The 13,330-nt window shown below is 38.1% G+C and overlaps 1 protein-coding gene across 16 annotated transcripts in view; it reads right to left on the bottom strand.

Annotated features, from left to right (window-relative positions):
• PHF21A (PHD finger protein 21A) overlaps positions 1-13,330 on the bottom strand; it is a 172,645-nt gene that overhangs the window by 31,372 nt on the left and 127,943 nt on the right. For all 16 annotated transcript variants that reach the window (XM_054699233.1, XM_054699245.1, XM_054699244.1 and 13 more), the window contains one exon: positions 5,036-5,239. In XM_054699233.1, the coding sequence (XP_054555208.1) occupies positions 5,036-5,239 (204 nt within the window). The remainder of the gene's footprint in view (positions 1-5,035; positions 5,240-13,330) is intronic.

The following is a 13,330-nucleotide window of genomic DNA, read 5'->3' as shown; positions in this document are numbered from 1 at the left end:
TATCTAAGTCATCAACACAGGAATGGCTTACTCTCTTCTTAGCCTTGCCACCTCAAATGTAAAATGGGAGTATATGAGGAGCAGCGATATTTATTTTGGAGGATAGCAGATCGTCTACTTTCTATGAATAATGAGTGCTAAATAAAAGCTAAATGCTATTTGTCATCGGAAATGTTATAGTAGTGTAGCAGGATGGACTGATTTTAGATTACTAGCTATCTTTAATAATTGTTTTTAACTCAGTATGTTAATTACCTCTGTCTGTCAATTTAAAATACTTAAATACAGAGAACTTTTGAAGTGGTGGGCAAGTCACACAATGTGGCATTCAATCCCGGTGCCACCGCTGTTGTGGAAGTAAACTTCTAGTCAGCAGAACTCACTGACATGGATTTTAAAAATAGTCACTCATGGTGTTACTACTTTCAAAGAGGTCAATGCACTTCTGTTTGAAACACCCTTGGTTTAGGCAAATCATTGTCAGTATTTTGAATATACCTAAAGTGATTATTTTTTAAGTGAATAAAACCTCAAACTCACCTGGATCATACACTTACCATTAACTCCAACACTTAAAAAACACTGAAACCTAACAAGTTTGTTCACATCTTAGGTTAACATTTTTATTCTACTTTATATTGAGTTGTGGCTAATTTTACCACATGTAGCATCCTATATAATAACTCTTTGTCTATAAAAGCACAACACAGAGTACTGTATGCATCAATGGAAACTTTTTGGGGAATATATTTACTATTTATTGACTCCAGGTTATTGACATAGTTATTGCTTAGGTCTTTACTCCTGGTGCTTATTCTAGTCTATGAGAACTAGTGAACTATTCTAAGATGTAGGGAGTATAAACCAAACACTTGGATGTTAGAATTTAGATGACAAAGAGAATCTAGAATTTTGAGATCTAAACCTACTAAAAATCTCTTAATTGTTCTAAAGAGGAAGAGAAAACATAGAGGAAAGGTGTCAAACAACAAAGAAAATTATGGGTATGGAAGCTATGATAAGTTCTTGCTTAGTTGATGTTACTGAGTATGATCACCTTCAAAAGAGGATAGCAGTCTCTCCACAGTTTCATGAAGGGGTTCGTTAATTTTGACAAAACTATTAAGTTAATGCAAAAATATACAGCAAGAAACTCTAATAGCAAAATCCTTTCAATTTAGCTTTTCACTGAATTATTGTTTACCTGCAAAGCACGAGGTATTGATTGAAAACAGATAGATACCAATATGCAAATTAGTAGTTAGAGGAATTACCATGGGCTCTAATTAACCACCACACCTACTTTAGAGTATTTTCTTGTTTAACTTTGAATGGTAGGTCACCGATATACAATCAAACCACAAATAGAATCCCCCCTTTTATGTCTATAAGAGTTAATTTTCTGTCTGGTTTTCTTAACTGCATGCTTCTTTATATTTGAATTACATTTTATTTTTTTAATTTTATTTATTTATTTATTTTATTTTTTATAGAGGCATGTTTTATTTATTTGTTTCTTTGTTTGGTTGGTTGGTTATACATGCACTGGGTACAGTCAGAAGCGCGGGAGGGTGAGAGAATTCACCAGAGCCAGAGCGGGGAGCAGAGCAGGCAGAAGGACCGAAGTACACTGCTGAGGGGAGCAGCGGGCGGCAGGAGAGGTCTGCGCGCCATGTGGGACCCTCCTCCGGTGGCCGGGGAGCAGCCGGGGATCGAACCGGCGTCGCAGAGGCCGCGGGCAGCTTCGCAACCCAGCGCTCAACCGCTGCGCCACCGTGGAGGCCCTTGAATTACATTTTAAAAAATACAGGGTGGTAGATAGAAATTGAAGGGTATACCTGCAGTCACCTGTTCTAGTTTTTCATTTTTTTTTTTCCTGTAGATTAGAAAATGTTCAAAACATACATACAATCGTGAATTTAAGTTAACTAAGGGAACTGCTCCCCTGTTTCTTCACATGTTTGATACATGCTAATTACCCAATTTACAATTAAAAATTCTCCTAACATCTCCTCCCTGCCTACTCTGATTGCAATAGTTATTTCTTCTGAATTTAGATATTTAATATATGCCAGACACACTCTCCAATGGTCCTTGACCTAATGAACCTTTAATGACTCCTCTATGACAGTCAAAACCCCCAAAGTTTTGTCATGCATTGGAGAGCTTCCACAAGCTAGTTGCTTCCTACCTTCTACTTTTCTATCACTTTTTCTCGAACCTACACTCCAGCCACATCAGCCTACTTGTTATTCCCAGGGCAGGTTTACTTTTTTGACTCCATACTTTTGTTATTACAGCTCTCTATACCTGTGGGGAAGATCTCTCCCCACTCTGCTCCATTACTGAAATCTGACTTTTCTGTCAAGACCCTGCTCAAAGACTAGCTCCTTTATGATGCATGCTCTGATCCCTCTGGTCAAAATTCCTCTGTTCTTTAGTATTTGCACAGCTCTTTACTGACACTAATTTTACTCTTCTCTGTTAGATGTTTACATCTTCTGCTCCTCTACATTTTAGAAATTCTTGAAGAGAGAAATTTTTCCTTAATTCATAAAATTCTTTGTGAATCTATCCTCTACACTGACTAAGCACAGCACTTATACACAGCAGAGACTCAAATATTTATAGATGAGTGACAATAATTGTCATAATACACTAGATTCTGGTATACTTGTTTGTATACCAGAATGCAGTATACAAAGAGTACACCCCATAAATACTTACTGATAGTTTACTATAAAAACAAAAACCAACCTAGAGAATCTTTTTAGCTTTTAACACTGGAATCTGCATTAAACAGAACATAAAGTACCAAACAAGCTTAGCTAAACCAATTAAATATGTCAGGGAGTGATGAGAGATGCCACACAACACTGCTGTGGGGAAAGCCCCAGGCACGTGGTCCCAGCTCCATAACATCACATACCCAGAGAAGGGATTGTCATTCTAAGTATATGCAAGTATTATATAAGACAAAAAGAATGAAAGTCTATCAGAATAATGTTCTATCAGCTGTATAGAAATTTGCATTGTGTGATCTGGACAGAAAGTTTTCATGGATTAAGAGAGAAAACTGTTACTGGGAAACAATGGATACTACCACATGCCTTCCCTGTAAAATTCTCTGATCAAACTGTACTTTGGAAAGAGAACTCTGCTTAAGACTCCAAAAAAGGTAATCTGATAAATCAGCAGTTTTTCAGAAGAAATACAAGTCTTGGAAAGGGATTCTAAAAGTTGGCTTGAATGTCTAATTTCCAAAATATACTTGTGGTGGAGATCAGGGTAAAAACCATACAGACTGCTGTAGCCAGAAGATTCACAACAGGATTTTCCTACTTTTTTTTCCCTAAGATTTATTTATTTATGCATTCAAGAACTGGGGTACAGGCCAGAGGTGTGGGGAGGGTGAGAGGATTCACCAGAGACAGAGTGGGGAACAGAATAGGCAGACTGACTGAAATACACTGCTGAGGGGAGCAGCAGGTGAGTCAGGAGAGGTCTGCTGCACCATGTGGGTAGCTCCCTGGCCGGGGATGGAATTCATGCTGCAGTGGCTGTGGATAGCCTCATAGGTTGCATCTTAACCCCCTGCGCCACCAGGAGGCCCCTTCTTTGACATTTTATACAATATTGGTATTTCTTTTCTTTTCTTTTCTTTTCTTTTTTCATTTTTGGCAGTACAGAAGAAAAGTGAACAGATGTTTCAGTCAGAACTTCTGGGTTCAAATCTTGGCTCTACCATATTCAAATCATGGCTCTACCATATACTTACCTATCTGATTTTACTTAATTAACTTGATCTCTCTGGGCCTTAGTTTTCTTTTCTAAAAAATTGAGATGATGATGGTATATATCTTCCTCAGAGGGTTGGGGTGGGGATTATGTAAAGCATTCAGGAAGATATTGGTATACAGTAACTTCATTAAATACCAACTATTTGTAGTATTTTTATAAATAATGAATTCACTTGCTAAATGTTATATCTGAACCAGCCCAGTGTCCATAAACAGTGACTGGCCAAGTAAACTATATAATCTTTCTCTATATGTAAAACATATGGTGAAAACTTGGCATTGGTAGATGAGAAGTATCCAAGCTTAGGTTTCAAAAAATCCCTAAGTCCTTAAAATTATGTGCAAAAATGGGCATATTAAGTACGAATGTGCGTTTTTCTAAGAGGATCCATAGCTTTCCAAGAGACTTAAAGGCGTCACCTTAAAGTATCAAAAATCATTGCTAAGCTGTCCCATTTTAAAAGATATGCCCATATAAACGCATGGACATCATCAAGTTTGAATACTTTTTTTAACTGCGTGTCACTCCCAAGTAAGTCTTTCTTGTGTATCCTGATTCTCACCATCCTTACATTTTATGCTAATTTAAATGCCCCTCTCAATAGAAGCATTTGCACAGCTACACCAAGTTAGAATGCTATGAAGCTTCCTTGGTTCTAATTTTGACATGTAGTTTTCATTTTGGGTTTCTTTCAATATGTTAGGTAGATTCACATTCTCATGCACACAGACTTAGAAATGAATATTTTGTTTTTATGAATAATGCAAATATATATATTGCCTTTCTAAGTGCCGACTTCCACCTGGTCCCAAGGGCACTCGGTCCTGGAATATCTCCACCCCTAATACCTAAGAATTCCAGAAAAACAATTCTAGATGAGGGCTAAACCAACACTTTTAGAACAAGTGTAAATACATACTACTAGAAATTAAAAATAAGACTTTAATTCTGGTCTAATGCAGAGAAGCAATTTTTCTTTTTCACTGCCTACTTTTTTGGAACAGGTGGGAAATCACTGAGCTTTTTACTTTTTTATTTTAGTAAATGTCATTTTCTTCTGTCAATGAACTTCAAGTGATACTACTCCAATTATATATAATAATAGAGTAACCAAAATAACGTTTGTTTAGTGGTAGTTGAGTTCAGTATAATCTGAAAGAAGACCCGGTTCTACATGACCAATAACAATTCAATCTACAACACGAAGCCTGCAGCGCTCCATGCACACTTTTACCTGTGAAGCGGTCAGGTTGGGAGAAGGTGCAGCCGACTGGGTGTGGTGGTGGTGGTACTGCTGTTGTTGCTGTAGCTGCTGTAGTGGTTGCTGCTGTGCTGTTTGTAGTTTGTTTTCAGATTGTGGCAATGGCTGTATTTGGAACTTGTCTGGTTGCTCTTGCTTTACTATCAGGTTTTTCCGTAGCTGTTCGACTACTCTTTTCTAGAAATGAAGACAAAAAGAATGAAACTCCATCAGAATATTGTTCTATCAGCTGTATAGAAATTTGCAGCAATTATATGCCTCTGATCTCCTTTCTGTATCAAGCTTATAATCTAAAACATGTGGCATCTAAAATTCACAGATTCAACATAGGAGGACAAACAGATGGCACAAGAAATGTTTTATATATAAAGGAAACTGAGGCATACAGACAGGAGGGAAGCTAACAGAGATCACATAGCAGAGCTCAGATTTCTTGACTAGTGTGCTAGGCTGGAAGGGCAGTAGAGTATAGCTGTGAAGACACAACTCTGGAAAAATGGTGCCTTAATTAAAATTTCATTTTTACTACTTAACAGCTATCTGATGTTAGTCAACTTTCTTAAACTGTTTGTGCCTTAATTTCCTGTTCTGTAAAATGAGGTTATGAACAATATCCTTAGGAGTCTTAAAAGTACCAAAAAAGCTGCTAGATGTAACATGCCCAATTGTGACTGCCACACTGGTGGTCATTTTTCTTTTGTATCTGATAACACAGATAACAGCCATACTAATTTTTGTTAATCAAATCAATATCATGTATCTAGCTGAGTTCCAAACATTAAACAGATCTTTAAACAAAGAAACTTTGGTCTCAGCAATATGCAATATTAACAAGAGACATTCTAAATTACTGAAATGTATAACTCATGAGCAGGATGCTTTCGCCAGGGTAGGATGTATGGAAATGCATACATTTATTTAGGGAGAGTAGGGATGGAGGCTACATGGGGAGAAAATTTAAAGTTAGGGTTTCTTGAATTTTCTAGACCTTGTTCAAATCCAAGAAAAATGTATAATTTGGATTCTGTCATTACTATAATATACTTCCTCACAATGTAAACTCCATGAGGGCAAGGACTTCATTTTGTTCACAACTATAATCTGCACCTAGCACTAGGTAAATGCCCATGTTCTTTCTATAAATGTATGAAGTGATGGGACCCGAGACCAGAAGCACAATAATCATGTGGGTCAGACCAGGGCTCTGAGTTTCCTCCCTAATGGCAGGCAAAAAGGACGAGCAGCACTCCTCATACACTTTGTCTCTTGCTTCTGGTTTACCTCAGTGAGGCCGTATGTAGGAGAGCAATTTCCTAAGGATGGCTGTAGAGGAGAAAAACACCCTTTCCTTTTGTGCCTGGTGTAATAATTATTTAGTTACCTGTATATATATATATATTATACAGTGAGCTCGCCTGCTAAGGGCCATTTCTTCTGATAAAAATAGATTGTTATTTTCTAATATACATTATGGGGTGGAAAAAAGTAAACAAAGATCTCTAAGTAAAGGGTTAATAAAAACCATAGGGTCAGGCTGATTTTTAAATTCCTGCTTCTGAGTCTCACCAATTTCACTGCACATATTCACTGAAGAATCCAAACCTGCAGGTTACTTGATTAATATATTTGAACATTAAAATATTTATAAAATGGAACTCTTAAAATTTTAAGTCAATACAAAATACATTCTTGAGAGAATTTTTTATATTTTTATTATTGATTTTTTAAGACAATATCATGTAAAGATCAATTTGGGGTAAAAAATCTTCTATACTTTGTACTCTGGTTGCACTGCTTTTGAGTAAATATTAAAGGAAAAAAAGGATGCAGAGTCCAAAGACTTTGCAGAAACCATCTGCAGGATAAAAATGCAAATTAATAAAAATATCAAATGCTTATAAAATTAACTTTCAAGTCTTCAAAACTCTCTCTCTCAAGTTTAAAAGGCAGAGTAATTGAACCGATATAGTTTAGGAAAAGAGGAAGTAACAGTAGCGATGTTTTGGGTAATTTTGAGTATCTCGTGTAACTTGGTGACTGCCTGAACATATAGATATTTAGTAATTAAATAATTATCAATAGCTGATTTCAGTCTCCTTCCCCAACATGTTAATCAACATTAATCAAACATTTTAACAAGCTAGCTAAAGTGGAGCATTAGCACTCAGAGAAAGGGACTCCAAAAACCTTTAGCAAAAAAAAAACAAAACACCCAACAGCTTAAATAGGAGGGGGGAGGGGGAGGAAGAGGAACCAGGAGGAAATAATACAACACAAATGTGACACCTGCCAAAAAATAAACTTTGAACAAAAACAGCACAGGAAACTAAATAATTATTACACCAGGCACAAAAGGAAAGGGTGTTTTTCTCCTCTACAGCCATCCTTAGGAAATTGCTCTCCTACATACAGCCTCACTGAGGTAAACCAGAAGCAAGAGACAAAGCCCGGAACCCACTCCCAGTGTGTGCACAACAGAAGGGAACAGTAGGGGAAGACAGAGAAAAGGATGCAGGCTGGAGTACTCTGGAGCCATATGGCTTAGAGCAAGGTGACGGACCAATCAGAACCAGAATCAGCAAAGTGGGAGTCAGTGAGTCACAATGCCTTCACAACTGTTCCTTTCCCAGGGCCTAACAAAGCCCAAGGAACCTGGGGGGTGGGGGTGGGGGTGGGGGTGGGGGGGCAGAGAGCACACACTTCTGTCCTTGAGACGGGGAGAAAAGGAAAAAGAGCTGTGCAGACTGGACACGGGTCAGACCATATGACTGGGTGAAGTGTTATTTGAAAGAAGGCACTGGTATATTTTACAGAGTGCAGCTCAGAAATTCAGAAATGCATTGCCCCAGCACTCCTTGCAGAATAAAGGGATACCGAGCTAGAGTCATACATGTCCCTGAATTGTTTTTAAAAACCCAGGCCTAGGAGAAGAAACACTGATGCCTTCAGTCACTGAAGTATCTATCACTGCACTGTGAAAACCAACAACATAAAAGTTTTTGGTGAGCTCTGCAGTGAAAGCATTCCTTAGGTGCACAGAGATCTTACACATTCCTTTAAGGACTGGCTAATAAAAAAGAGCAGCCTAGTGCAATAGTAGGCTTTTCTTTCTTTTTTTTTTTCCAGATTTATTTATTTATTTATACAAGCACTGGGTACAGTCAGAAGCGCGGGAGGGTGAGAGAATTCACCAGAGCCAGAGCGGGGAGCAGAGCAGGCAGAGGGACCAAAGTCCACTGCTGAGGGGAGCAGCGGGCGGCAGGAGAGGTCTGCACGCCATGCAGGACCCTCCTCTGGTGGCCGGGCAGCAGCCGGGGATTGAACCAGCGCTGCAGAGGCTCCCGGCAGCTTCGCAACTCAGCGCTCAACCGCTGCGCCACCAGGGAGGCCCTAGTTGGCTTTTCTAAATCCCACAGTCCAGTCTCATTCTAGTTCAGTCTTGCAGCTCTGGCAAAAACAACACACACATTAACTCCAGCAGGACCCTGACCTGGGTCAGTATGAGTTCCGGGGGGAGCAAGAGAATGCAGCCATAATGTTTCATAAATCTTAGCTGTGGTATGAAACAAACTTCCTAAGTATCCTCTTATCTCCACAGGCAGTGAGCCTATACTTCTACTACTGTATTTTAAACAAAGTAATTGTGATTCTTCTGGCCATTAAATGAAGGTTATACTGACACAAACAATTTTACATTTTCACTATATTCACTTATAAAAGAGATCTTTAAATGTAGCTAATTTTTTTGGAACAATATCCTGAAGCTTTGAGAACAGGCTAAGCCTCAAACTGAATCATTCACCATTCACATAATTCGTAAGTTAATGAGAGTTAGAAGAGGTAAAAATAGACAAACAAAAACCCAAACAAACGAAGGAAATGAAAACGGAAAAGTTGGGGAAAATGAAAAGAGAACAGAGGGAGAAAGAAGTTAATAAGTTATATAATGACAGAGCCTGTGTGTGTCAGGCGTCCAGAATGGCTAGTACTGCTCCCTTCAATCCATTTGTCAAGAACTGCTCCATAAACCCAGCATGTAATTCTATGTCAGATTCCCTTGACGTGTGGATCCCTAGGTTTCATCAGGCTCATTCAAGGCAGAGAGTTTACAGAGCCTCTGACTCTGTGAGCTGCAGTTACTGAGCCAGGTCGTCATGGCGATCAATACTGTGATATCCAGCAACACTGTCGATGCATTCACACGACAGCAAGGCAGATCCCAAAGAAAAAGATAGAAGTTTATGGGTTAGTTCAACATAAAATTCGGTTCATTTCTTGCGAAGTCAATTGTTCCAAGTTCCGTACCTGGGTCAAACCAGAAGGGAAATGGAAAAGCAGCCCCGCTCCTCTAATCCAGCCTCCAGTTTTCTTTCAGTCCAATTCTCACACAAATTTTAGGAAGATTCTCTCAAAGGAACTCCAGGCACGAGGCCCTTATCTCCGCAAGTGAACACTGGTGCTTCAAATCTCTGCTTTTGCAAACACTCAACTTCTTTTTGCTCTATTCAACATTTTCTGCTTTATAGCAAACACACCCACCCTGAGAACTTACCATATTATTGCTTAAAAAATCACCTTCTTCCTAGCCCCATGAATCAACCATACAATCAGAAAATATAACCTTCACCCTTGATACCATTGGCTGAAAGAGATGTGTCAAGTTTTACAAATCCAGAGTCAAGAATAATTCTTAACCGATAATCTTCATACCTAAAATGCAGTGAAAATCTTCCTAGGTCTTTAGAAACCAATTGTTCAACATGAAACCAGGGATACTTAATTTTTTTATAACATATATTTTAAAAAAGATTTATTTATTTATGCATATAAAAACTGGGGTGTAAGCCAGAGGTGCGGGGGGGGGGTGAGAGGACCCACTAGAGAGAGTGGGGAGCAGAACAGGCAGATCTACTGAAATACACTGCTGAGGGAAGCAGTGGGCGAGACAGGAGAGATCTGCTGTGCCATGTGGGTCAGCTCCCTGGCCAGCGGGGAATCGAACTCATGCTGCAGTGGCCGGTGATAGCTTGATAGTGCTGTCTTTAACCCCTGCGTCACCAGGGAAACCCAGAATACTTAATTTTTATGTTTAGAAAAATTAACATGGCAAATTTGTATTTGTTGATGAGATCAGTATTTGCTCACAGAGAAGAAAATAAACTTTCCACTGTCTGGCTGGAATTCAACCACTACATTTATAAACAACACCAATATTCATCAACACTGAAGGTGCAGGGAAGAAGTATGACAGTCTTCAGAATGCTGCCACGTAATTACCCTCTAAAGAACAGTGTATGTGTTACTGGCATGGTACTAGTGACAAGATTACAATCCAGAATAAAAGGTGTATGTTGTTTAAAGGACATAGAAAAATTAAGTGGTGATTCCACCATTTTATGAGCAAAGCACAGGGAGATGAAGCAATAAACTCAACGTAAGCTGCTTCTTAATGCAGTAAGTGAAATTCAGTGAGCGAGTATACACTGTTACTACAGAAATGTTCCAGGGAGATACACAGGACAGAATCCTGACAGAGGAGGAAGGAGGGAATACTGGTGGCAGCAGCCATAAAAACACACATTGCTTAAAAATAACTGCATCTTTATTCATTTTGCAAGCCAAAGGTAAGAAGGTTTTCTCTAAACTCTGCAATGCTTGGTTTTGGGGTTCCAAATAGCTTCCAACCTTTTTAAACTTTTAAAAGAGACAGAGACATGCCCATTGAAAATAACACTTGTTTGACAGAAGCAGTATCTCCAGCCATATTTTATATGGTGAGAGTACATGTTGTCCACTAGGGAGGATTAGTTTGGTCTTAGAGAGTTGGGAATTATTTGATATGGATTATTTTGTCGTTCCACAAGGTGTCATGGAATTTGTATAGTACAAAATAAATGAATTAAGGAATAGCAACAGTTGGAATTATCAGCCTTTTTAAAAATGAAGTTCAAAATTCTCTACATGGATGTGTAACAGATGGTGAGGAATGCATATGTCATGGTGCTGGTTAGATTTCGGCTTACTTTTTTAATTAAAAAATTTTCTTTGGACTTATTCTTCACACACACACACTCTCTCTCTGATATTTACATCAATGGGTTTTACATCCCATCTCCACAGGAGATTAGACCTTTTATTCCTATCAATGGGATTTATATTCCATCTCCATAGGGGATTAGACCCTTTATTTGATAGCCTGATTGAAATGCAGTTTACATTTTTCTTATTTAGTTCATTCACGCTCTGATAGGTAAACTCAACTCTACCTCTCCCCAACTCCTTAGGCATGACTATAAAAGACTGCTAACACTACTATAGTCAAACTTTGCTTAATGCTAGAGACCCTTCCAAAAACCTGTGCAATGCCTTTAATTTGCATCAAACAAGGAAAAGTGCAGCTGCTGTCCTTAAGAGAGACATGGCCCATGCAGAACTGTGGTTGTCCAATACATAACATACCCAGATGCTAGGGCAACACAGTACAGATGCACAGAAGAAAAGAAGAGTATTGCATGCTAGAAATGGTAGCTGCATTTCTCTGTAATAAAAGACCAAGGAAGTAAAAAATCAGAAATCAGTTGGCTTACATTTGAGTTCTCTATATTTTGAAGCACTAAACTACACTACCTATTTGCATCAGGAAAATACTGAGGATCAAATGAATAACTGAGGAAACTGTCGAGGGCAATACAAACACAGAGAATGATAACTAGTGAATAATAAAATTTGTCTAGTGTGAATTTTTAGCTTAGACCAACAGCTATTTAAATGTGATGTATTTCCAATGTCAACTATATTCTCATCACTTGATTTTTAACATCTAGTCAAACATTTTTATATGAGTTCAAATTGATTTTTTTTTAATAAGCGTCACCCTCAAAAGTATAGGATTGAGAAAGAGAACACTTTCCTTTTTATCTCAGAAGTCAGACACATTAAGAACTATTTCCCTATGTAGAAACCTCGGTACAGCCTAGATTTCTGATACCCAAAAAAAGGTTCAGGGTCATAACATGAAAACATAAAACATATCTAATTTAAATGTAACCTAATCCAGCAAAGACCCTAGATAAGTGAGGACAGCAGAGAAAAAAACAGAAATGTAAGAACCATTTATAATCTGCACAATTTAGCTGTTTGCTAATATAAAAAAGTGCTGGAACTGCTGTTTGTATCACAATGAGCAATGACATGGAGGCTATTAATTCATAAATTAAGCTCCAGTTCAGCAAAATCCATGCCCTTCCTGTAACTATCTATAACAGACCTGCACACACCACCAGCTTGTCATTCCTCATGCTATGACTGGCAACTTAAAAAGCTACATTGCCTTGTTAATGTCAGAGTTGCCCCATGCACTATAGAAATTCTCTCACTGCTCTGTTCTGAAGCTGCTGTGGTTTTCCTCACAAAAGAATTATGATTGGAGATGCCTGTGCAGTAGCTGTCCCTGACAAGTAGGATATGAAAATACAATAAGCATAGTAATGTTCCTAAAATAGGGAGAGGGGAAGGGAGAAACAAAACCAAGACTTCTATCACTCCATGGAACACTGCTTAGATAAAACAGATTTTCTGGCCTACTCCAAGCCCTGGGCACAATGTGAGAGATGTAGGAAGTCCTCTTTTCATATAAACACAAAATAGAAATCTGGTACTGGAAGAGGTAAATACAATAGATTATTTAATCAAATTTGAAGTAGAATACATTTATTATGACAGGGAGTAATCATTTCCAAAGGTGAGGATACCTTTTAACAATCCTCAATTTTGCAGTTTTTTTTTTTTCCTTAAAAGAGAGAAAGAGACAATAATATTAGAACAATATGCTATGTTAGGCAGGATACGTAATAGGTAAAAAAAATGTCTATGATGAAATGTAATTTTTCCCTCACACTTAAATTACAAGCCTTATAAAAAAAAAATCACTAAATACTGACATTTTGAACTGGGACGTATTTTAACAAACGTACGAAATAAATAACACACTCTTGATGCTTAAACATGTAATTGCTAGTGTCAACCAAAACAGCGTAAATATATAAATAAAAAGATTCCAAAGCTGTGAATGAGTATTTAATTTCACAAAGTATTAAATACTTTGCTGCAGAGGATTTGTTACAATCACTTAAAGAGAAAAACAAACAGTATTAAAAATTTACTCTCTGACAAGACCCCACATAGAACAACATAGAGGAAGCAACCCATCACCTACATAAGCAGCCAAGATGAGGGGGGTTAGCTTCAAGGGAATGGGTTTTCCCAGAC

The sequence above is a fragment of the Talpa occidentalis genome, unplaced genomic scaffold (assembly GCF_014898055.3).
Source record: "Talpa occidentalis isolate TD23 unplaced genomic scaffold, MPIMG_talOcc4v2.1 talOcc4.3, whole genome shotgun sequence".
NCBI lineage: Eukaryota > Metazoa > Chordata > Mammalia > Eulipotyphla > Talpidae > Talpa > Talpa occidentalis.
The sequence above is the reverse complement of the archived record's forward strand: the minus strand, read 5'-3'. Positions and strand labels throughout refer to the sequence as shown.